This window comes from Equus przewalskii, chromosome 23 (assembly GCF_037783145.1).
Source record: "Equus przewalskii isolate Varuska chromosome 23, EquPr2, whole genome shotgun sequence".
In the NCBI taxonomy this organism is placed as follows: Eukaryota; Metazoa; Chordata; class Mammalia; order Perissodactyla; family Equidae; genus Equus; species Equus przewalskii.
This window is the reverse complement of record NC_091853.1, coordinates 2,410,076-2,436,579: the sequence shown is the minus strand read 5'-3', so window position 1 is coordinate 2,436,579 and position 26,504 is coordinate 2,410,076. Positions and strand designations below refer to the sequence as shown.

General features: G+C 41.3%; 2 protein-coding genes across 34 annotated transcripts in view; both read right to left on the bottom strand.

The window, feature by feature from the left end:
- The window catches only part of LOC103558806 (zona pellucida sperm-binding protein 3 receptor-like), a 50,569-nt gene extending 48,339 nt beyond the window's left edge, over positions 1–2,230 (bottom strand). Inside the window, exon 1 of one of the 2 annotated variants that reach the window (XM_070591467.1) lies at positions 2,076–2,230. The gene's annotated coding sequence lies outside the window, so the exon portion shown is untranslated. The remainder of the gene's footprint in view (positions 1–2,075) is intronic. The other variant, XM_070591466.1, reaches the window with a different exon arrangement.
- Positions 2,231–17,435: 15,205 nt separating this feature from the next.
- C4BPA (complement component 4 binding protein alpha) overlaps positions 17,436–26,504 on the bottom strand; it is a 44,681-nt gene continuing 35,612 nt past the window's right edge. For all 32 annotated transcript variants that reach the window (XM_070591456.1, XM_070591446.1, XM_070591435.1 and 29 more), the window contains 4 exons: positions 25,042–25,227; positions 19,657–19,821; positions 18,436–18,611; positions 17,436–17,872 (listed from right to left, as the gene is read on the bottom strand). In XM_070591456.1, coding sequence (XP_070447557.1) covers positions 17,699–17,872; positions 18,436–18,611; positions 19,657–19,821; positions 25,042–25,227 — 701 coding nt within the window. In that variant the 3' untranslated portion in view covers positions 17,436–17,698. The remainder of the gene's footprint in view (positions 17,873–18,435; positions 18,612–19,656; positions 19,822–25,041; positions 25,228–26,504) is intronic.

The following is a 26,504-nucleotide window of genomic DNA, read 5'->3' as shown; positions in this document are numbered from 1 at the left end:
AGGAGCTCATCTCCCCGCATGACTTTGACCATCATCCATGACTCACTCACAGATGTCTGGGCCCAATTATCCCCCGCAGGTGCAAAACTTACGTGTTCTATAAACTCAACCGTTAATAAAAATCTTATTCTGCCCTATTCCCTCCAATGTTTAAGTATTTTATAAAAGCTTTCTTGGGATATAATTCACATACCATAGATTTTATCCACTTAAAGTGTACAATTCAGGGGTTTTTAGCATATTCACAGAGTTGTGTAACCATCACCACTGTCTAATTTTAGAATATTTTTACCACCCCCCAAAAAAACTCTGCACTCATTAGGAGTTACTTCCCATTTTCACCTCCCCCTAGGCCCTGGCAACCATTAATTTACTTTCTGTCTCTGTGGAATTGCCTACTGTACACATTTCATATAAATAGAATCATACAGTATGTGGTCTTTTGTGACTAGCTTCTTTCACTTAGCGTAACGTTTTCAAGGTTCATCAATATCATAGTACTTTATTCCTTTTTATGACTGAATAATATTTTATTGTATGGATAGTCCATATTTTGTTTATCCACTCTTCAGCTGATGGACCCAAACAGGTTGTTTCCACTTTTGAGCAGTTATGAATCATGCTGCTCTGAATATTCGTGTACATTTTTTGTGTGTGGATACGTATTTTTATTTTTTCTTGGGTATATACCTAGGAGTGGAATTGATGGATCATATGGTAACTCTATGTTTAACATTTTGAAGAACTGCCAAATTGTTTTCCAAAGTGACTGCATCATTTTACACTCCTACCAGCAACGTATGACTCTTCCAATTTCTATACATTCTCTCTCAACACTTGTAATTGTCTGTCTTTTGAAATTTAGTCTTCCTAGTGAGTATGCAGTACTTCATTGTGGGTTTGATTTACATTTCTCTAATAACTAATGAAGTTGAACATCTTCTTATGTGCTTATTAGCTATCTGTATATCTTCTTTAGAGAAATGTCTATTCAAATCATTTGCTCATTTTTAATTGGGTTAATTGTCTTTTTGTTGTTGACTTGTAAGCATTCTTTATATATTCTGGATACAAGTCATTTGTCATTCTGTGGGCTGTCTATTCATTCTTGATGGTGTACTTTGAAGCACAAAAGTTTTTAATTTTAATGAAATCCAATTTATCTATTTTTTATTTTGTTGCTTATATATCTAAGAAACCGTTGCCTAACCCAAGGTCATGAAGATTTACTCCCATGTTTTCTTCTAAGTGTTTTATAGTTTTATCTCTTACATTTAGGTATAAGATTTTTTTTGAATTACGTTTTTATGCTTCTGCTTATTCCAGTTACTTTACTTTTCACTCTCCTTTTACTGCCAGTTTAAGTCAGAATGAGGGTCAGCCAACGAGAGAAGCGGTTGAATAAATGAATTGACAACAAAAATAGTATTATGTCACACTCAACCAAGGAAGAAGAGAATTTCGAGGAAGAAGAGAACAATGTCAAGTTTGGAAAGTGGGAGAGAAAAGAGGTGAGGACTGCAGCTTCTTGCTTAAAAGACTGAATTGAGGGTGTCCAGTATCCCCTTATTAATTGGTAAAGATTGATGGCAGGTGGATGAAGTCTCCAAAGAGAAACTTAGTTTTGCTGATTGTAGACTCTGAAAACCAGGTCTCCTGTGTCCCAGTTTCTCACTGAACCACTCCCTTCTTCTGGGAAACCTGGCTTACTTCCTTCTTCTACTCCCACATGTGAGAGGTGGGCAGAAAAACCAACCAACACACTTATATTTCAGAATCAGTAAAAATAACACCACCTTACATTTCTAATCTACTTTGCAAGTTATTCACTGGTAGGCATTATTATCCCCTCATCTGTAAGTCTTCTGATTGAGTCTTCACAAATTTATAAATACATTCCAAGCCACGCAACCCCTTTTCTTTCTACCACAAAATATAATAATCCTGAAAGGATTTCTGATGAACAGACACTTGAGTATATCTCTCTGCCTTATCCTCTGAAGGTTGCACTCCCTAAAGCAACGAAATATCAGCCTTTTCCCCAAGGTAGTCGGAGCGTTTAGTAAATCACTGACCTGCAGTTATCTGAGCAAACAGTAGAAGACTCTGCAGTGTTGGCTTGAGTTGTTTCTCTTAGAACGAAGTGCCTTTGATCTCAGATATCCTTAGCCCTTCTCTACAACAGAATTTACCACAACATCCTTGCCTTTCAAGCAAAGTCTCAAGTGAAAATCCTCTGAGTTCCAGCAGCTGGTTGGTGGTTGGGTGGTCAGGTGAGGATGAGCAGGAATGGATAAGAAGTAGCAGTTAACCGTCCCTGCAAATGATTAACTTCAGAAAAGCTGCAGTATGTGTTTAATTTCCTCTTTCCCCTTGGCTGGTCCTCAAATTTGATAGGATATCATAATATTTTCTTGTCCTTTGCCTACCCCTACCCATGAGGGGCAATTGGAAGGATGGCTCTACTGACCTATCCAAAAAGAGGTACAGTGTTCATTGCACGAAAGGGTAGAGCTGGAGGCTGGGAAAGCTGGTCTATGAGATCTTTGTGTCCTGGAGTCTTGACCTTTTTTGCTGAAAAATGAGAGCATTGAAACTTGCTACCCATCAGAATATGCCAAAGTTGAAAGAGCTAGCTCTTATGATTGAGTTTAAACAACACATAAACAACACTCACATTTAATCCAACCTCACCAGCAGTGAACAGTGAATTTTAGGTGGGCCACAATTTTACAGAGTCATAATAAAGAAGTTTCTTAAATGTATGCCACTTATTCACTCATATTTGGGTATCTCTGGGTGCAGGTTTTGTTTAGTGAGTAATGCACTGTGATGCAAGCACTCAGTTGCAGTGAATGATGGCAGTTTCCAGGCCAACGCTCTGGTTTCAGGCACAGAGATATGTTGGAAATCTATTTTTGAGCACCTTATGACATGCAGGAAAAGATATCCAAAGTGTGTAGGATATCTAGGGGAGAGAAATACTAAATACAAGTTATACGTCGGTACTGCAGATTGTTCTCTCCATCCCTTCTTTTTATAACAATAATATTAATAATTATAATAACAGTTACTGAGCATGCCTATGTGTTAACCTATATGCACAACATTGATTTGCCAACTCTCTGAGGTAGGTGCTACCATTCTTTCCGTTATCTCAGAAATAAAATTGAGGGCAGAGAGTTTAAGTAACTGCTAATTGTCATATAGCTCTTAAGCGGCAATCAGGATAGAAAGCTAGATTTTGGAAATTTATCTATGAAAGTCAAATATGTACACTCTACAACCAGCATATGCACCAAAAGGTATTGATAAACAAATGTAAGCAATAGGATGTATTGGAATATATGAGGAAGCCGTTTGGTGTAAACCTAATTTCGGCCTGACCTTCTTTTTCCAAAAGTGCCTGATGTGGCTGTTGAGCACGCATTGTATATGTGCTTTAAGCATTTGCCATGTCCCAAAGACAAGAACAAATGGCCTTAAGATAAAGATGCAACTCCCCACAGTGGCATTTCCTTAAGGATAAGCATCTTTCCCTAGGCTAGGAATTGATTGCTACACCCACTCTCTGACCACCCAGCTTGAGACAACAGATGGGCGGCTACCTACTGTGTCCACTAAGACAGCAGATCCACTACCTGCTGTGTCCATCAATTGCTGTGCTGACAGAGCAATCTCATGACTAGTGTAAAAGGGACATTTCAATCATATGTGACACGTGATCTTTGACAGTATATAACCATTCTGTATACCCCACTTCTTTGGTGGTGCTTGGAAAAGGAAGGCCCCAGGCTAAGCTAGTCCTCAGATCTGGCTCATAATAAACTCACCCCAATTTTCCTTTATAGATTGGTTATGGATTATTTTCATCGACAGCGTGTACAGGAATATGCACAGCTGTATAATAGCCAAAGAACTAGAACAACTTAAAAATTCTACCCCTAATAAAATGAATAAATAAAGTGTAGTATGCTCACACAATGGAATAACGTATAGCAATGAAAATGAATTAACTCAAGCTACGTATAACATGAATAAATCTCAGGAAGATGAGCAAAAGAAATCAGACACAATATAATATATATTTATAAAAAGAAAAAAGTCAACACTAAGGTTGTAATTAGGGATGCATTCTTATTTTGTAAAACTATTCTAGGAGAGGAAGGGAATTCCTTTACCCTCTCTAGGTCCTTCTGGCTGGCCTAAGAATTGATTCACTAAGAATTCAGAACTGAGAATTCACATGAGAGAGAATAACAGGAGAAAAGCAAACAAAGCTTTATACCATGTATACAAGGGAGAAACTCAGGAAAACTGAGCAACTCCACAAAATGGCTGAGCTGCCAGCTCAAATATTATCTTCAGCAAAAGGCAAAGGAGATGTTGGGGGTGGTGGTTTGGGATTTCAGAGGGGAGGAAGACAATTTACATGGAGATGGAAATGCAAATGTTTGTTAAGCAAGTTTTGCTGGGCCAAAAATGGCCTTGTTGGTGCCTTTCTATCACACCTATTTTACATTATACTATAGCTAGCATATGATGTTAACTCCTTCTTGGATCAAGCCTTCTATGTTAAATTCTTTTGGGCAATCTGGGGGAAGGTCAAATGTTCTTCCTGAGTCTTCTGAGTCTTTATTGTCTTCAGCTCGAAATAATCCGCATGCCAGAGTGATGCATCTTGGGTGGCTTGCCCCGAACCCCAGCACTATAAATAACAGAAAGGGAAAGGTCACCACACATCAGGAGAGTAGTGATATTTGAAAAAAGGTAATAGGGCAGTGATGGCATAAGGCATGAGGAAATATGTCCTGTAAGAGGAAATTGGGACAGACTGGGGACTGGAGTCTTTCTGGGGTAAACTAGAGATATATTTTGCAAGTGGATAGAAACTGAGCAGCTGGATTAGATAAGATATACTACAGTACTGAGCCATAGTTTCCCACATGCTGAGTCATAACACGTCTATCTAAACTGTTTTCAGTTTCCAGACACACTTGAAAGACTTGGATTCAGAAGTGAGACTTGATTACCACCAAGCACATAGGCGTATCAATTGTGCTCTAAAATCAAAGCCATTGCTGGCAATTAAAGCATGATGCATATTTTATCATTAAATATGTTTCCTCAAATATTAACCGTAGCAAAGGTGTTCTGACTGTAAGTGCCCTCTTGCTGGAGTCGGATCCTCTCAGGGCTTTGCAATTCAAAAGTGAGGGTGATGGGGATTTTTAGGCTGCTTAATTTTAAAACGGTTTATGATGAGGATTTTTAGGCTGGTTACTTTTAAAACAGTTTATGATGAGGATTTTTAGGCTGGTTACTTTTAAAACAGTTTATGATGAGGATTTTTAGGCTGGTTACTTTTAAAACTACAGATAAGAAGCAGGCTCCAAGGAGTGGAATTTGTTTGCCCTTTGACAATTGCATTTGTAAAGGAAATCTCCATTTTGTTTGCCCCTTGTTGGGAAAACATTTACATTTCTAAGGGAAACCTCTATCTGTGAAGATGCCTCCCTCTCTGAGCCAGGAGGAAGGGGGGATAGCCTTATCTCTGGAAACTGTCTGACAACCTCATGTAATTGACCCTCCCCCCCCCCCCCGACAAATCCTCCTTTTATCTTTAACCGAGGATAAAATTCAAGCGGTGACTTCTGCCATTTACTCAATCCGGTTTGATTCTTATCTAAAAGTTGTGGGACCGCCAAATGGCCAGAACAAACGGGCACTAATAAAGAGATAACTCACATACCTATGCCTTAAATTTGGCCCTAACCCTCAGTTCGGGGCAGCAGCAGGAGCTCTGACTGCCCGTGGGTCCTGTCCCCACGCACCAGCTCTGCCTGCCCATGGGCTCTGTCCCCATGCCAGCGGGGGCAGCAGAAGCGGCAGCAGCAGAAGCTCTGACTGCCCATGGGTCCTGTCCCCATGCTACTCTATCTCTATTCTCTAAATAAAAGAGCACTACTGCCAGATCTTGAGAGTCTAAGAAATCTTTCTTTCGACTCCTCGGCTCATCGACCCCGCATCAAGGGTAGTTATGCATTTGCTGATGAGATTTCCAATATCTTCTTTATAACAAAACTTCAGAAGCAGGGAGGGGCAGCCCCTGTCTGCTCCACTGATTCTCACTGCGTCCCTTTTGTCCTTTCCTTCACTGTCTACCCTTCTGGCACTTCCTCCTCCGTGGATCTCATACTAGGCAATCCTTGAGGATTTGCTTTTACCTACTGATTTTCTGTTTTTCAGTAAGTCCCTTGGGAGACTCTTAACGTCCATGGAGAGTCATATACTTTGGGGGTATAATGCTTTTAAGCATTACATCAAAGCTGGAAACAATTAAAGGGAAAAAGGTTTAATTTGAATATAACTTTTTACATCACTCATATATCAAACACTGTTAAGTAAATAGAAGGGATAATTGTTACAGCACCAGGTTTGTTTTGCCCGCCACCCAGAAAGCCAAATACAGAGATGACGAGATTGCAGCAGAGAGAGGGTTTAATCACAAGGCAGCCATGCAAGGAAGCAAGAGCATGAGTCTCAAATCCACTTCCTCAAAAATGGGGACTCAGGGATATTTATGGGGTGGGGGGCAAGGTGGTCTGAAATGTGGAGAGAGGTGATGGGAGGTGAAGAGAGGTGAGGTAATTGATGACCTGCACAAGCGTAGTCAGACTCCATGCCTCTTCTTAGGACCCATGTTCACAAAATGGCAGCATTAGTATGATCTGATGGTGGAGTTTTTAGCCTCTTGACATCAAAAGGTCGCCTATCAGACATCTGTGTGGGCCCAGTTGATGGGCTGGTGGTCTCAACCAGCCTGAAGTGGACAATGGAGTTCTAATTCCTGAAAAACAGCTCACACGCCCATTACCATGGTGACCCAGGCTCCAGGGAGATGTTATCAATAGGAACCTAGTGAGAGTCAGACAGCACATTGCCTAAGCAGCACAGTTAACAAGGGTGGGTTAAACAGCCAAAAGCTATAATCAGTAATTGCAAAAAGGAAAAAAACTTTAGTTGCTAGCTACTTAATCATCAATGGCTAACTATTGACTGGTTTCAATCCCTCCTATTCTTTGGTCATTCTTCATTCTTGAGGGATTCAGGGTGATGAGTGATCTGGCTACTTCCTGCTGAATTGGGGCATAGATCTGGGTTAGAGGAATGAAGCTGTTTAGCATCCATTTGGAAATATTCTCTTCTTTCCAGCTTCAGGTTGACATTTTGCATTATTAGAATTTTGTACCTTGCTCAACAGTTTTGGGACAACATCAAAAGGCACATTTTATAATCAAGTGTCTGACCAGAAGGATAAGAAGTATCGACAACCCAAATTTTAACAGTCCCTGAAAAATAGATCTAATCCCAGGGGGGCCTCCATCTGATCTCCAAGTAGGGGTAGATGTCTGGTCTTAGATCCTGATAGTCTTTTGTTTTACTGGATACGCATCAGAGAACAGAGCAATGCCCTATACTCTATTTTTCGGTTGTCATTGATGCTGGCCATCAGCATAGACTCTCTGCCTGGGGCCAACACATTCCTAAGGAACTCAAAAGAACAAAGTTATCAACTTATAGCAGCTGGGAGGGGCAAGAAAATCTACAGAGCATGTCTGGGTTAGTTAATCAGAGGTTATTCAAAGTTACAATATGGTTTCTTTTCTACAATATTGCTTCCCTTATGTCAACCTTGTGTTGAGCCAGTATCATAACAAAAAGCTATTAAAAATAGTTAAAACATATATGACAACTAAGATTTAATGTCCAAAATATAAAAGACTTCTTTACAAATTCAATAAATATAACCATCAAATAAAAACGAGCAGAGAACAAGTAAATCAAAAAACAAGAAATACAAATGCTCAGTGAGCATTTCATAGGTTAGCTTCCCTGGGAAAGAGACTCTGCGATGGAGGTTTGCATTCAGGTGGTTCACTGAGGAATCCTTTCAGGAAAAACACCCATAAGGGAACGAGGGGAGCAGGACTGGGCAGAGGGAAAAGCTGAACTGGGAAGCAGTTGCATCAGAAGCTTCAGCAGATCCACAGGGCATGCTAAAGCTGGGATCACCCTACAGAGATCTCCCCGACTGAGTCCAGGGAGGTGGGCCTTGGAGCTACTGTATGTACCTATCAACAGAATAGGCTGCCCCTAGGGAGAGATTGCAACGTTGGGTGAGGCAGTTCCCAAAAAATGCCTTGTGTTTGTTAAAAACGCAGATCCCCAGGCCCTGTCCCCTAATGAAATACATCTGGTAAGGCTTCAAGGATCTGGCTTATTTTTTAAATGTCCCAGGTGACTCTTATATGCAACAAATTGGGGAACCACTTGTCTAACAGAGACGCTATTCTTTTTTTGCTCTAGGTACTCCACGGTCTATCTTTGCTTCAAAATAGAGCCTTTGTAGCTATGCGTTTGGATGCCAGTAGCTTAACTCCTTGCAAAAACATGCAAAATTTATTAAAACATTATGTTTTAATAGATCAACTCAGTCCTTGTAAAAGGCTGATAAATTTATCTATTAGAAGAATAGCTTTGCAATTGGTGACAGCATTATTCTCTCTTTCTTATAAAATAACCCATGGAAAAATTTTAATTTTCTACTTTAATATTATATCTTTTAATAAGAGTAAATAAGGTCTTATTTCAGAGCTATGTCTTGTTTTATCAACTAATAGGAAATGTATAATCATTGCATTTCCCATTTTTTTCCTTGACTGAAAATAAACTAAAACAAAATTACTATATAAACCTACAATTTTAATAAATTTTCTGCTACTCTTCCAGCATTTCCTCTGCCATAGATCTAACTCTAAGCAATCCTTGAGTGGTTTTGACATCGATTTTTATTTTAGCAACTTTAAGTTATACATACTATGCCAGTTATCAGTGTGTTGCCCTTTGGCTCCAAATTCACCATTTCCTACAGCCCAGGAATAATGGACAGAGTTCCTGTCAGCATTTCTCCTTTGCAGTGAGCATGGTGGTAAGCTTTCCCAATAGAGGGCGCTGGAGGCTCATTGCAGGAAGGAGGAACTCTCCTGCTGTTTCCCGCTGCTTCACAGAGGCTTAGCTGTGTGACAGTGAGGATATCCAACGGCACTCTGCCTCAGCCGTGTGCCCCGAACACAGAGTCCCACAGCAACCTTGCAGCTCTGAACTGGCCTGGCCATCACCTTCCTGTGGTTCTCCTGACAGGGGAACTATTCCGGGCCTTTTGCCACAGCAGCACTCTGCCTGCATGCCCTTACGCCTGGCCACCAGCTTGCCTGCATGCTATCTCTGCCTTGTAGGCTCGCCAATGGATTCCCCATCACTCTGCACACCTTCGCTCCTGGCCACCATCTGCAATTCACCTCACAGACACCGAATGCTCCAGTGCCCCTATGCCAGCTGCAGGCCTACCTGTGTAGTGGCCAGCTGCAGCTCACTTATGCTCTGCCTACATTCTGGAGGGTGGGTTTTTGCAGACCAGATCTGGTCCAGGCAACTAGTGAACATCTCTGGCATCTTTGTTGTTAGTGCTGTTGAGTCAATTCCAGCTCCCAGCAACCCTGTGGACAGCAGAGGAGAACCTGCCTCGTCTTTTTGCACCATCCTCTCACCTTCTCTGGCCCTATATAAGACTATGCTTCACTGCTGTTCTCATGGCCAATTTTTTGAGCCTTCTTACTAGTCCGGAAGCTCCACTGAAAGCCATCCACCACGGGTGACCCTTCTGGTATGAACTACCAGTGACATAGCTTTCATCATGGCAGTAACACACAGCCACCACAGTATGACAACCAACAGATGGGTGGTGTGGTTCCCTTAATGGGAACGAACCCGGGCCCCTGTGGTGTGAGCTCCAGATTTTAACCACTAAGCCACCAGGGCTGGTTCTCTGGCATCTAAGGGGTTGCAATTACACCTTTTCCAATGAGGTCTAAATCCCCGCCTTGGGAAGGGACCCCTTTAAAGTTTGTCCTTCCTTGAGTAACTTCCCTCAGCCCTGGGGTACCAGATAGAGTTTTCTTATATCTTATAGTTACTCTTTTATCACAGTTTAATAATTCTTTATGATAGACTTCCCCTGTTAAATCGTTGTGTAGTTTCTACTTCCTAATCGGATTTAGATTGACATGTGTACATTTTGGTGTACCTTAAAAATAGAGATAATCCAGGGGCTGGCCCTGTGGCCGAGTGGTTAAGTTTGTGCGCTCCGCTGCAGGCGGCCCAGTGTTTCGTTGGTTCGAATCCTGGGCACGGACATGGCACTGCTCATCAAACCACGCTGAGGCAGCGTCCCACATACCACAACTAGAAGAATCCACAGCGAAGAATATACAACTATGTACCGGGGGGCTTTGGGGAGAAAAAGGAAATAATAAAATCTTTAAAAAAAAAAAAAAAAGAGATAATCCAAAACTTGTAACACCCAAGCTTCTACTTGGTATTGAGCTAGATGACATCTAAAGTGTCTAAGAAAAATTTATTTTTAGAAATAAAATTTTTTAAATTAGATGAATTCATTCAGACTATTTAAATATATTTTGAATAAAGAAGAATTCATCATACATTTAAATCTGCAAATAGGCTTATTATCAGTCTCAGAAAGTTGATTATTTGTCTTCAATTGGTGAAAACATAGGACTACAAACAGTAATTCCTGGATTCAGAGAAATTTTAGAAAATAACACGTCCCCTTTTAGCTCGTAACTACAAAGTGGCAATGAGGTCAATACAGTATCTTCAGTGAACATTTTTCATGTTCTAGTTTACCAATTTCTTTCTCCCCAAGGCTACTAAACCTAGAACAGAAATAGTTCACTTAGTTTTAATTTATTTTCCTATGGTCAGAGAATATTTGACAGCAGAGGTTTTGTGGTTGACTTCTCTTAGGCTGAACTAAACTTTAGAACCAAATTAACATTTCATAGAACTTTATACGTTTCTTACTCATGGTATAATTATTCAGCACTGCCGTGGGCAAAACTCTGAGGGAAATTAGTCACAGCCGGAGGTAAAACATGTCACTTCAAACAAGGAGATGAATGCAAATGCTCTGCCTTCCAGGCACGGGAGCAACTGTTTCAGGAAAGAATAAAAGTTCTCTCAATGTCAACAGGGCAAAAGCAGTGTGGTGGTGGAAATAGGCTAAGGAGTGGAGGGAGAAAGAGTTCAAAGAGAATATAGAAGCAGACGTCTCGTCACCATACAGGGTAGAAACTCAAGTTGTAAACAGGCAGGCAGAAGACCAGAGGATCCTTCGCTAGAGAAACTGTGTAGTAACAGAGAAGACAACAATAAACATTAATGTTTGGAGATTCCCCACCCCATATGTGTCAGGAGACAGGACACCCCAAAACTCAGAGACTCAAATCAGGCTGAACTTTATCTTTTTTTCATGAAAAGCATGTACAGGGGCATTTAGGGTGGTCAACAGTTCTGCCCAACATGGTCAACCAGGGACCAGGTCCCTTCCTCCTTGTTGCCTCAGCATCCTGTGGGGTGCTGTCTTCCTCGGAATGGCAGAAGTTGGCCTGCCAGCACCCTGTCAGCATTTCAGCCCTTAGCATGGGGAAAGAGGAAGTGGAAAGCAAGCAGCTTCTTGTTTAAGAAAGTGACCGGGAAGTTGCACCCATGGGGAGGCTGCTCCAAGGGAGGCTCTAGCTGAAGAGCCATGTGTCCTGCTGATATTGAAAATAGTGGCAGTGGCACCGTTCCCTAAAACAAAGAGGGGTTAACATAGGAAAACCATTAGCAGTCTCTGTCACACCACAATTGAACCAAAAATGCCTCCCTGTCCCATCACGCTGCAAGTAAGCCTACTGTCAGCAAAACTCGTTCGTGTGCACATAACTTTACAGGAGATTATTAAGGCCTCTCTCTTAAAAAAGAACAACTGACGAGGGTATTATGTTAAGCAAAATAAGCCAGTCAGAGAAAGACGAACTCTATATGACTCCACTCATAGGTGGAAATTAGTATATTGATAAGGAGATCTGATCGGTGGTTACCAGGGAAAAGGGGGGGTGGGGGGAGGGCACAGAGGGGGAAGTGGTGTACCCACAACATGACTAACAAAAATGCACAACTGAAATCTCACAAGGTTGTAATCTATCATAACATTAATAAAAAAAAAAAAAAGAGCAACTGACAAATGATTATTAACAAAGGTTTGCAGGGAGCAAAATAACACTTCTCTATCACAAACAGCTCCATGGAGACAGATACAAATCTAGGTAGAAAGAACAGGGTACTATTTAAAAAAAAAATGAAAGAAAAAGAAAAGAATGAATACTTTTTGGAAAATGTTGTAAAATGTTCTTAAAAGAAATTGAAAAATTCAACAAAAGGGTTGGAATATAAAGCCAAGGAAATCTCCCAAAAAGCATATGGAGAGTTGGGGGTAAGCACAAATAACGAAAACATAGCAAAAGTAGATAACCAACAAAGAGATCCGATATCAGACTAACCAGATTTCCATGAAGAGAAAGCAGTGAAGAAACGTTACTGAAGAAATTATATAAGAAAATTTCTAGAATGGAAGAACATGAGTCTATAGATTGAAAGGGCTCGTCAAGAACTGGCAAAACAAATGAAAAGATAAAATATAGCAATGTGCACCAACATGATATTTTAGAACATCATGGATGACGAGTGTATCCTAAAAGCTTCTGGAGTGGAGGAAAAAATTGGTTCAGAAGTCAGGATGTCCTCTGACTTCTCAATAGCTGCACTGGAAGTAACAAGACAATGAGAAATTCCTTCAAAATAAAAGAGAAAATTATTTTTAACCCTGCCTTCTACATCTACCCAAGCTATCAAACAAATGTGAAAATGAAGACAGTTTCACATATGCCAGGCCTCAAAATTTTACTTCCTATACATCATTTCTTAGGCAGTTCCTAAAGGAGAGGCTTTAGTAAAATGAAAAACCAAGAAAGAGGAAAGTGTGGATTCAAGAACCAGACAAAGTCACAAAGCGAGTCTGCAGACATGACAGCATCCAGTGGGTGCATTTAAAGTGTGGCAGATACGGTCCAGTGTCTCGTTGTGTCGCTACGGCCCTACCATTTCAGCACAGTCTGGACAACTTCTAAGTGCCGTTCTGCTTCCTTTTGCCCAGGCTTTCTCCAGAACCATTTAAAGCTACTCTGATTCTCACTTAGCATCGCAAAAAGGAGATAATTAACAACTCCAGAAGCAGACCTCAGTTGACAGCTGGTGGAAGTTGTTGTACTAATACCCCAGCTCCCTCCACTTATGGTGGTCATTCTGAGGTGTGAGTTCAACATCTTCACTGGTTTCCCCTGGGATTAGGCTCCCGTCATCCTGACAGGCTTGATAACATGTCCCTTATTGGCCGCCTTCCTTTCCGTCTCACTGCCCTGTTCACCTCCTGGTGTCTGCTGTGCTTCCCACACAAACTACTGACACTTTAATGCTCGTTTCAGGGTCTGCTTCTGGTGGAACTCCAACTGAGACCAAGTGGGAGGGAGGAGGGCTCTGGGAGAAAGGCCCATGGGGACAAGAAGGCAGCTAATAAGCATTTGATGTCTCTGAATATTGGAACAATTTGAGTAGACTGAAAAATCTCTTGTAGTATTTAAGAGGAATCGGAAATAGAAAACTAAGCAAGCAAGCAGACAATAGCACTAAAAAGGGTACTATCAACAGCAAAATAAAACAGAAGAAAGCTGTAAGGAAAGGAAACATGCTCACAGAACACTACTGGGTTCACTGCAGTTGTACCATGTGAAAGTTATTATTGTTTTAACTAAAATTGTGCACTAACTACATTGGAAGAAAGAGGGAGGAAAAGCAGATGATTAAGTCAGAAGATGATAGGATCTTTGTCTGTAATCAATAGATAAATGGATAATTCATGAAAAAAAGCAGAAAAAATATATTATCTAAAAATATGATGATAAGTACCAGGAAAAAACTGCAACAAGAGGTGACAGTGGTTCTCTGGGACCAAAGAAACCGAACGTTGCGGGTCCAGATAGTACACGAATTTGTTATACGTACATATGTTTTAAATTAATTGTTTTTTCTTCTCCCCCAAATCCCCTAGTACGTAGTTGTATACCCTTGCTGTAGGTCCTTCTGATTGTGCTGTGTGGGACATTGCCTCAGCGTGGCCTGACGAGTGGTGCCATGTACCCGTCCAGGATTCGAACTAGTGAAAGCCTGGGCTGCAGAAGCGGAGCCCACGAACTTAACCACTCGGCCACGGGGCCGGCCCCTGTTTTAAATTAATTTTAAAGACAAAGTTGATAGGTCATGAAGTAGTTACGCTTGTAATATAGTTTATAGCTTATATAATTATGTACAAAAATTAAAATTTTTAAATATGAAATTTAAAATGGAAAGAGAGAAAGGGAAAATGTAACGGAGCTGAACTATTTATACCCAACATTATTGTTTCAATATCTGTTTGCATAGACATGCATTTATTTTAGATAATTTTTGAAAGGCATTTAAATAAAAGGATAAATTAAAGAATGGAGGAATAGTTCATATCGCTGTGAAGGTTGGTGTCTGCACTGCTCTTTTCCATTCATGGAGAAGGGGAGGAAGAAAGCTCGAAGGACTGATGTTCCGAAGCCTCGACTGTTGCTTCTGTGTAGCTAACGAATGCAGCCTGAGGTAGGTAAGGCTTTATCTGAGCACATTCATAATATGAAAATATAAGCTGTTCAATTCGAATCCACTAGTAAAATGGTGTGGAAGGTGACTTTTCAGATAGTGGGAATCTTAATTTCATTTATGAAAATGGGAAAAATTATTCTTTCCCGGCCCATCCCAGCATCCAAATCAATTCTCAGTATCCATAAAACGTTCAGCTATACAGCTATGAAAATCTACCAAGGATGTCTATGTATGTAATGCATTTAAAACATCAGCTATTTAATTATCTAATGGTCAGTGAACTCATCAGTGAGTGTAACTGCTTGCAGTATACAATGATACTATACAGTATCAAATACAAATTAGGTTTTTACTCTGTTCCAGGGAAAACATGTACTATAGTAAAAAAACACAATAAAATAATGTGATATAGATAATAATAAAATAGAAAATTAATTCAACTGTCACATAACAAAATAAAATAAACAAGCAAAGTCATATTTTTAAAATTATTAATGGACAAAGACTTTTCTGAGTCAGATTTGGTGGCAAGAGAGGGAAATGGGGGTGCGTAGTCACTCTTGCTGGTGGGAGAAGGTGAGTGAGAACCGGTGAGAGCCAGAGAGTGAAACAGCAATTGCCAGATATTTCCCACACGTCCCCCCGCGGAACTGGGCAACGTCCTCTCCTCCATCCACTGTTGGCGCTGGAAGTAGACAGACAACGGCTCCAGGAGACACACACAGACAGAATGGGCACCTGGCTGGGTTTCCTTTGCTTACAATTATACAGCTTCTGCTAACATGAGACATGGCTGGCAATTCAATCTTTTTGAAATGATACACCTTCTTCCCTTCCTCATAAGGCAGTGGCAATTATTTTTCCATATGTTCCAAAATTTATTTTAAATTTTTGTTATAAAATATCCAGGTTCCTTCCCTTCTTCTCACTCAAACCCTCAACGAGCAGCAGGTTGAACAAATTCCTCTCTTGTAAATTCTTCTAACGTGGCTTTCCTAAGCCTCCTTGGCTCACCCACATTCCAAACAATATCTTCCACTTTCTTAGAGAATACTTCAGGTGAATAATTTGGAGATGGTAGTTATAACACACAAGGCATGTAGACAGTGAGAGCAGATGGTGATGCGATCTCATTCACAGAGTGTCCGAGGCACCAGTGGGGTTTGTGCTACACCCTCATACTCCGAACCAAAAAGGGGAGAATCAATATTTGTTACAGTGGGTTGTTGACTTCCTGTTGAATTTCAGTTGTTTTGTACACAGTGGTAGCAAATATTTTATTTGTGAGAATTCAGATAGTAAGAGATACCAGAACAGGAACAGAACCCAATGGGAGGTGGAAAACTAAACAGCTCACTGTAAAAATATTAAGGTAATTGTGTTAGGGTCAGCAAAAAGCAACCTGTTCCCAGGGTCCGATAAAGGGAAATGAGAGGTTTGAGTAGGGAAAGAGAGAGAGACTAGAACAGCACGTCGACAGAGAGCCACAGAGAAAAGGCAACTGCAGAAGAGGCCGTGTGTGCTCTGCCCTGGAGGTTCCTGCAAGCAGCCCCATAGTGCCGTGGGCTACCAGTGTCTCTGCCTGATGGTCTTCGGGAGCCTGCTCAGCTGGCCCGCAGTGTGAGTCAGACGTGGTTGGGAGTCAATGCTCCTGGAGCGAGTCTTCACCACCGAGAGGAGGGATTGGTGGATAAATAACCCGGGTCCTCATCCTTGGAAGGGCAACTCAGAATTGTGTTCTACACGCTCTCAGAGGGCGATCAGCATGATTATCTGTTATCAACAGCAATGACCTCCTCAATAAATCTCCCTGTTTAGGCTCTCCTTCCTTCCCCATCTTACTACCCCACTCAATCACAGTGCTTTCTGGGACCACCTTCCAAAGAAACTAGTTACCCATAAATCTTTCTTTCAGGGGAAACCCAAAATAAACATCAACCAAAAGGAATTCCTGGTAGCAGGAGCAGGCAAAATGGCTTTTAAGCCCATGGGCAGATACCTTCCACGTTAAGTGGGTTTTTCTAACAGTTTGAGCCCCTCTGTTATCGCTACAGTTCAGTGAAAGCTTACTGTACACCATTGCTTCATTGGAAGATGTTTGGGGAAATCAAACAAAAGAGGCCAATGCTCCCCATAGAATTCCACACACAAAAGATAGACGAGACGACCAAAGGAGCTGAGACATGAATGAGAGAGAGATTTCAGAGGGTGCAAGAGTTGGAGGAAGTGGTGAGTAGGAGGAATAAAAGCCTCCAGAATGACCTGAGATGTAAATGTGAACGATATGGGGTTTCTCCTCATGTGTGGGATAGTTGCTCAAGCCATTTTACTTTGTCATTAAGGAAAATGGGGACCAATCAGATGGAGGACTTGGAATACACAGATGGCTGCCATGTGGGCTTCACATTCATCAGTCCTTCAGAGTTCATTCTGTCAGGATGGAATAAGTGGGTCAGAAACAAACATAAATCTCCTTCGTGTGAGGCAAAAGTCAAGAAGTAGCATTAGTGAGGCCAAGGCCAAGTGCAGGGGGGTTTAGAAGGTGGCATGACTCCCTCCAAATGGGGGAATGTGGATAAGGCTTTCAGGGTGCGTTGACATTTAATCCAAATAGGGAGGACCAGAGTGATTTGCACACATGGAATAAAGGCAGTCCAGGGGAATGTATTGGTGTGAACCCAAGCCCATATTTCCAAGGCCCCTCGAGTAAAATAAATGTATTAACTTTATGTAATGGGTTTGTTTAGGGACCTCATTTCACAGAGTCGTAAGGACCACAAAGACAAAACTTTTTGATATGTAAATTTTTAATAGAAAAAAATGAGCACTTTGTGTCCAGGAAAGCAAAAACATGTCACGAGATGATCAATAATTCTACGAAGCACTAATCGATAATTCTAATCTCAAAGCATTAAACATTAACCAATTATCCTTTCTAGATATTTATTACCAGGAGTGATGGCACAAAAGAGATGGTAAAGTGGATAAACTGAAGTGATCTATATTGTGTTGAAGGCAGCAAGGTACATTTTTCTCCCTCTTCTGGGAAAAATTACTCTTGCACCTCCGGAGTACATTTCTCTTCCTTCTCTAATTTTTTTTCTAGTTGTTTGATCTCCAGAGACAGCTTATACAGCTCCAGGGCCGTTCTCACATCCTCCGGCTTTGGGAGACACTGCATGATTTTTCTGCCTGCGAGCACTTGCTCACAGCCTTCAGCGATCTCCTGAAAGAGACACAGTGGTGAGCGCAGTTGAGAGAGTTCTCTCTAAATCACGAAGTGGTGGGGGGGGAGGCGGTTGCATTCTGACAATGGCAGGACTAGGGGATCAGGGTCAAGACCAACCCCAGGACTGGAGGGTGAGCAGGAAAACCAGAAAACACTTTGGGGCCCACCATAGTCTTCCCCAGAGGGATACAGATCTGTTCTGAGACAGCTTCCCAGAAGGCCTCTATGGGGACAGAGGCTATTTCTGCTGACCCCCCAGAAACAGAACACAGTATATCATATAGTTTAGAAAAAGTGAAGTTAGGAGTCAGTAGTCCCAAGTCTCTGAGACTCTCCTCTCCCTAAGGGGCTCAGTTTTTCCTGTTCTCAAGTGAGAGCTGGAAAACTTACCACTCCTAACTCATCGGAACACTTCACGGCAAAAAAAGAGAGTTCCTCTGAGTGACTCAGAAATGAACCCTGACAAGTCAGATCTCACCACTGCTGGTGCCCATAGTGCTTTGGGAGCACCAGTTTTAGGGTCTGATAGCACAGGAACTTGCTCGAATTGTGCCACTTACCCACTCACACATGGGCACCTCGGGGTACCAGGTGCTGTTCTCTGAGCAAGTGATACTTTGGAGACCAACCAAACGATAGTGAGGGTCACACTGGATGGTGACATTTTCAGGTGTAATATACTGATCCTTAACCACAGACAGCCGTCCATGCTCTATCTGTGGTTTCGGACACAGAGCTACAATGGAAACACAGTTTTAAGTAATCTGCAAATCTACGAAAAAAGACACGATGACAGGCTAGGATTATAAGAATGAACTGTACTGGGTGCTGCTAATTGTTTTATCTTTTTTTTTTTATTTTGATAACAATAATATTAGTTAACATTTTTATTGCGCATTGGCTATGCATCAGATTTAGATTAAGCATTTTATGTGACCATCTCATTCAAGTCTCATTCAGCTCTAGAAAGTGAGTACTGTTATTATTTCCATTTTATTTGGGGGAAAGTAGAGATACAGACAGGTTAAGAAATTTGTCCAAGGTCAAGGTCATAATATTTATAAATAAAAATGACAGGATATAAGAAGGGCATGTGACCTCAGATTCTGAGCTATCAAAGCAACTATCCCTCATAGCTTGATCCCTGCAAGACACTAGGCATGAAATTTTCCCTCTTGCCTATTATTCTCCTGCATGCAATGGAGACGATGGTGGCAAATCACCCCCGGAGTTGCTGATGGCAAGGTGATATTAAAGCTGCGTGCATATAGAAATCAAATCCGATCTTGCCTTCTCCTGGTCCTGCAACAGCCTGGCAAACTAGAAGTCCCCCACTACACACCTACCTCAGGGTAAGTGGTGCCCCGCCTAAGGCTCTGATGGATAAACCTCATTTTATCATGTTTGGAATTAGCCCATGAGAGCCTACATTCATGCTAGAGTAAGCTTCCATGAAAACTTTGCTCAGGCCACAGTTACACTCAGATAAGATGTACTACCTATAGAATATTTCTGGAGATATACAAGAAACTGGGAAGGGGGGTGCCTCAAGGAGGCTGAATTTTGTGACTGGGAAAAAGAAGAAGGGGAGAGATTATTGCGTCCGTATGCTCTTTATACTTTTTGCATTGGGTACCATCTGAATATAGTGATTATTTAAAATAAATCAAATCAAATCAAATGTTTTCCTGCTGCCTCTGGCAGAGAAGAAACCTTACTCGGAATTCTTTCATGACAGTTCCACCTACTTAGCCATGAGCTGAAAATGGAGCTGAAGTTACCTTTACATTGAGGAGCTGGAGATGACCAGCCTGAAGAATTGCAGGAGAGCCTGGCCTGTCCAACCAGAGAGTATCCTTCATCACATTCGTACAGAACCTCATTTGTCCAAAAACCATTAACTTCTTTATAATGTCCGTGGTCAATGGTCGCAGGAAAAATGCAATCTTGATGGTGAGACATAAAAGTGAGAGAGCATGAGCTTGTGGAGTGTACATAATAACACATCCCAGAATCTGTGTGGTTTGTAGGAGGCTTCATTCTGTCCTGTCCTCTTCTCTGCCCTTAGGATCACTTAGCCAAATGTAAGACCTGTGCTGCCCTCCTGTAAGCCTCGGGCTGAGGAACCATCATGGCCTCCCTAGTAGACCACTTGGTGGTCATTTCCATTATCTTCAAAAGCATAAATGGAATAGACAAAATTGGTTATTGGCCTAATCTCCATATTGGGTCCTTGGCCTACAGGTTAAGAGTTATCATATCCAGGAAGGCCAAGTAGGAGCCATGGATACTGCCCACATCCCTCCCCCTTGAAGCAAAGAAAGTAAATTTAAAGACTGTATCATGTACCAAGGAGTAGGGGAAAAGGGGGAAATTAGTGCAACTCTTAAAGAACAAAAGATGCAGCAGTGGTCATCCCCATCATATTCTCATTTACTTCATCAGTCTGTCTACTGCAAAAATTAGGATTGTGGAGAATTATAATAGACTGTTGAAAACTCAACAAGATTTGAGCCCTTATTGTAACTATTGCATCATATGTGGTATCTTTGCTAGAACAGATAAATGTATCTTCAGGAAAACGAGGCCACTGATTTAGCAGAGGCCTTCTTCTCCATCCTTATCGGAAAAGAACGTAAAAAACAGTTTGCATACTTATGGGAGGGTCAAGATCATATATTTGCAGTTTTAACCCTGGGCTATGATAACTCACCTGTCCCTGTCATAATAGAATATAAAGATACCAGGACCATCTTGGACATCCACAGAATATCATATTGATCCAGTATATCACTGGCATTATATTAATTCTACTGAATGAGGAAGAAGAAGCTAGCATGATGTGAGAGCATAGAAAAAAAAATATGTGTATACTGGTCTCTGCCCTAGTTCCTGGCCTAAAGCTCCCAAAACTGTTATAAATTCCCAAGTGTTGAGAGCACTGGGAGTATCTTTTGTTCTCTTGAGGTAACTCTGGGTGGGCTCCTGGATGGGGGTTGGTCCCTGGAAAGAACAAGCCATCATTAGAAGCTTGGAATTTTCAATCCCACCTCACCTCCATCCTCCAGAGAGGGGAGAGGGGCTAGAAACAGAGTTAATCATTGATCATGCCTAATGAGGAAGTCTCCGTAAATCCCAATAGTTTAGAGAGCTTCCAGGTTAGTGATCACATCCACCTGCCAGGAGAGCGATGCAACCCTACTGCCCGGGGACAGAAGCTCCTGCACTAGGGACGCTCCTGGAGGCCTCACTCTACGTATCTTTTCATCTGGCTGTTCATCTGTGTCCTTTATCATAACCTTTAATAAACTGGTAAACATAAGCAAGTGTTTCCCTGAGTTCTATGAGCGCTGTAGCAAATTAATAGAACCTGAGAAGGGGTTGTGGGAACCTCGGATTTTAGCTAAGTTGGACAGAAGTTGTGGGTGACATGGGGACCTACTGCTTGTGCCTGGCATCTGAAGCAGGGGGCAGTCTTTTGGGACTGAGCCCTTAATCTGTGGGATCTGATACTGTCTGTAGCTAGATAGTGTCAGATTGAGTGAAATTTAGGACACCCAGTTGGTGTTGTGGAGAATTCCTTGGTGTGAGGGAAAAAACCTCACATATTTGGTCACTGGAAATGTTGTGAGTGCTCTGTGTGAGCAGTAAAGGGAACACGCAGGAGAAACATAGGGCACGGGGGGAAAGACTGGGTTTTTCCAACACACAGGATTATGCTCCAGAGTAGAGAGGGTAAAGATTCAGGCATTTGCCACAACAGTAAAATTTTTAGAGGTTCCAGGCTCAGAGCTTGCTAGGCTATCCCATCCAAACAAAAGTCAAATTATTGTAAATTGTACATCCGATCACAAAGAAGAAAGCATAGGAACCTAGACTTTTAGTCTGATATATTGCTATTTTTCAAACTTCTTAAAATCTTTCGTTTTTCCAGATTTAAAGAAATCTTTACTCCTTGGTAAGATACCTTTGTGAACAAAGATGAAGCATTTACTTTTTCTCTCTATCTGGCCCTTTCAAAATTCAGAAACTCTCATTTATATAAATAACCAAGTGAAGTTTTAATACAAATAAATTAGTTTTGCTGTGACTAACTTTGGTAAAAAAAAAAAATAAGAGTAATTATAGAGAGAAGAATTATGTTTGCACCTTTATAGATATTAGATTCTAGTCTTGATAATGGTCTTTGAGTTTTTGTTATATACCTGTAGACTAGACTCCCTTGACCTAAGGTGTTGCCTTTGGTCTCACTGACTGTTTGCAGTACCCACTTTGGAAAACATAAACTCCCTCTACACAAGACAATCACTGCAGACCAGTGTCTATTGGTACACAAGCTTCTGCTGATCCCTTGTTGTCCTATGCCAGAATGACCACCAACTGTAAGTCTTTAATGTCTTGTGCTTGAGTCTATAATCAACAGGTAAAAGAAGCTTTCCTGGATTCCAACTTAGAGGATCCTGTTGGTCACAGTCTAGAGCCTGGTGACTGGGTATTCTGGAAGCATCATCATCAGAAGACAGCCCTCGAGCCCCACTGGAAAGGACTATACCAAGTGCTCCTGACCACTGACTCTGCCAGAGAACTAGAAGGCACTGAAACTTGGATATATATCTTACAGCCAAAAAAGGCTCCACCTGACCTCTAGCCCTGTACAAATCCTGGAGACCTTGAAATCAAATTGACTAGGAAGAGGAGCAGCTGACATCGGATGTTGACAGCTTTCCCAAGATTTGGGACCAGGCCAGTATGTACGCACACAGAGCTCTAACCGTATCACTTATCCTCCCCATGATAGAACTACTCCGTCACCTTGATAAATTTATTGAGCCACATGATAATAACTCAATATTCTTGCTAAGAAAGACCTACTTAGCTAGCTGATGGTTTCAGAATATCACGTAATGACCTCCTTTATGATTATTATTGGAATTCTGCTTTCTGTACTTGTATTTAAACTTCTGCTGCTGCTACTCACCCAGATCTTCTCCAGAGCTTCTACAGACGCCAAGGTTATGATCTCTTACCATATTGGAATCATAGATAAGGCTTCAGGTAACCAGATGAAATTCCCAGGTGAGGAAGCTGCCTGAGAGTCACTTCCTGACCGCCTCCTTTTTGCTCAAATGTGGCCTAACCCTTATGCCACTGACTCCTTGGAATAACCATCAGAAAAAAAAGAAGAAAGATTTCCCCTAGACGTGGGACATGACTTCCTGGGACAGGTCCGTCCCAGCGACGTGGGGCTAAACAAATCTGTGGTTGATCAGTGATGCTTTCAGGGGGAGATCTCAATCAAACGGTCTTTGAAATGTGAAACAAAACCGTCACTTACGTCTGAGAGCTTTAAAATGGACCCAGGAGGCCATTAAGGAAATGAGTCTTATGTACATCTTCACTGGGCAGTACATGAACTTCTTAACTGAGTCGAGATACGGATATTCTGAGAACACTGCAAGAAATCTGCAGCTTGTCACAGTGACAAACTTTGGCCTCCCTCTATCTAGCCTTGGCAATCAATTATATTTAGCCAAGAGTAGCTTTCCACAGCCAACCCCAATTAACATTCCTTGTAATACAAACCTCCCCCTTTTGCCTTTAAAAGCCCCTACCTCTTCCTCCCTAGTGGGATAGTATTTGGGTTGCCAACTAAATCTGTGTACCCCACATTGCATGATCCCAATTAAAGGCCTCTCTGCCTCTCATTTTGGCTCTTTATTTTTAGGTTAACAGTGGCATGGATGGGGGATAAGCGTGGGCCCAACAGCATGGATTCCCACTCACCAAGGCTGCTGTCGCTGAGTCTCCGTTCTGCCAGCAACAGTGCTAAGTCCCTGATGCGATACCATCTCTTAAGACGACCAAAAAGCCCCTTGGTAGCACATTGACTATATAGGAGCTTCTTCCACTTGGAAGGAACAGCTATCTATTTTGACAGAAATAAACAACTATCCAGGTATAGGTTGGCCTTTCCTGCCTGCAGGACTTCAGTCAGCACTGCTATCTAAAGGATTATAGACTGTTTACACAATTGGCATGGGATCCCACTGCATGGACTGGAAGACCCACTCTCAGCAAAAAACATGTGGCCCTGGGACCACGGCCATGGAATGCACTACTCATATTTACAGACTGCATCAGCCAGTACCTACAGACCTGTTAGAACACTGCAGTGGCCTGTTAAAGGCATAGTTGAAGCGCCAGTTGAGAGGCAATACTTTACGATGATGAGATTTTATAATATTACTGTACATTTTCTTCCAGCACACAGTAGTCACTTTAAATCAGAGATTGGCCTTTATACAGTATTTAGCCTCTAATATAATAAAACAAAATGCATGGGTCCAGGAACCAAGAGATGCAAGCATGAGTGGCCCTACTTACCATCACTCTAAGTGACCTACTTGGGGAAATTGTGCTTCTCATCCCTGAAACTCTGGGATCTGCAGATTGAAAAGTCCTGGTTGGCAAAGCGGGAACACTTCCACCAGAAGGACATGAAAAGAATCCCATTGATTTCTAGGCTGCAACTAGTGCCTGACCCCTTTGGGATTCCTTTGGGCTCCCTCTTGCCCATAAGGCAAGAAGAGGAATCCCTATCCTGGCAGGGGTGATTGTTCCAGATCATCAATTGATAAGGCTATGGAAAAACAATGATAGAAGGGAGGATTGTGTTTAGCATGTAAGTGCTCTTGGTGAGGGAGAGGTAGGTATTTCAGTTGGGAAGAGTGTGAAGGAGGGCTTGGAAGCAGCGGAAGAAATGGAGCAAGTTCAGAAAGGCAGGTCCCAGTAACCTGGCCGCGTCTTGTACTGCAGGTTAAGGCATATGGACCAGAAGGAAGGGAAGAATAGAGAATAAACACCAGGAAACAGAAGGCAATAATTCAAAAGTCTAGCTGATCTATTAGATGTGGCCTATTTTCACTGACTCAGAAGAGAGAAGAAAGCCAGGAAGGTCTAGAGAATGCGGATAACCAATGGAGGAAAAAAGAGAAAGCTGGATGGGGCATGGGGGAGGGGAGGGTGCACGGTGAACGAAGTTACCCACTCCAAGAATCGTGCAGGGTGTACGAATTCTTTTACCTAATTTGAAACCTTCCCTTAATAATCTCCATCACTTTGATATGAAGAAACTTCTAAAATAAGATAATTCCATAAGCTCTCACCGTCACATACTGGTGTTTTGGGATGCCATGTGCCATCTTTTAGGCAAGTAGCGGAAAACTCTTTTTTCTTAAAACATGAATATGTAATTTTTTCTCCGGAGGAATAGACACAGCTGCTGGTGGAAGCTCTTCTTCTCTGACTAAAAATTTCACCGTTCTTCAGCTCTGGTACTGGGCAACATACCTCTAAAAAGTAAAAAGTGAGGCTAATGGTTAGTAAAACCACCCTGAGGCGGCTCCTATGGCTACACTCTCATTTCACCTTTGGAAGAGCTCCCCACTAAGAAAAGACTGGGGAAAGAGGAAAGGGAACCCGAGCCCCTGGAGTCTGCTCTCCTGTCCCTGACAAGCTAAAGATTCCAACCAGTCATCTCCCACCAGCTAAATATTTTCATCTGGAGTCTCCAAAATGAGAAGTTGGGTCAAACAGGTATGAAAATGTAAATTTTCAATATTCAAGAGCAATGACAACATCCATCTCCTTATGGCTTCTTTCGGGTTATGTCATCATTAAGTTCTCTAATAACTTGCACTTGCCCAGTTACAAGAGGAAGAATGTTCTCAAAAGTTTATATCCACCTGATAGCTAATACATAGAAGTAAATTTAAATTATTGCTTATGGCCAGGATTTTTCTTTTTTGATGCCAAATTTAAGAAAAATAACTATTCAAATTCATTCATTTTTAATGCAGTAAAAGCTGATATAGGGATATAATTTTTGTTCATTAGTAGAAATACTTTCAGATAGAACTTGATACTGTTCGATGTAAGAGAAAACACCAGAAGAATAAAATGCTCTGCTCTCTGTATCAGGAGCTTGATCGGCACTACAGTAGGGTCTCTCAGGCACACTCAAATACTCTCAGTGCTCAGTTGTTTATGAATTATAATAAAAATATTCAACATTCCTATGGTTTCTAAATTGTATCAATAATATTTGTGTAACGCTTTACATAGAAAACACTTTAACATATTTAAGTCATGAGTCCAAATTCATATTTAATTAGATTTTATGATAACTTGGATAAATACCATTTCACTTCTACTTTTTAAATGGTTAAAAATATCCTCAACTAAATAATTAAATCAATAAGACCATAGTGGGTAAAATACATAATTTAAAAGTAGGTTTTTACGTCTGTATAATCATTCATTTATATTTTAAAAATTAGTGTATTAATTACATATCATTGTTTTTTATTTGTTAAAGAGGATTCTCAAAGGCTTGCATTTATCAATATATTTAAGTGGTAGCAATAATTTTTGTTAAATATATTTTTAATTCAGTCATTTTGTTAAAACCATTCATTCTATTTCCCCAAAATGAGTCTGAATAACTGCAATTAAACTTTAAGTCCTAAGGTGAAATGAACAATCTTTCAATAGGTTGATCTAAACTACCGTTTTTCATTATTTGTGCATTTTGCATGTTTTTCAAATTCCAATCTGTAGAATAAAGTTC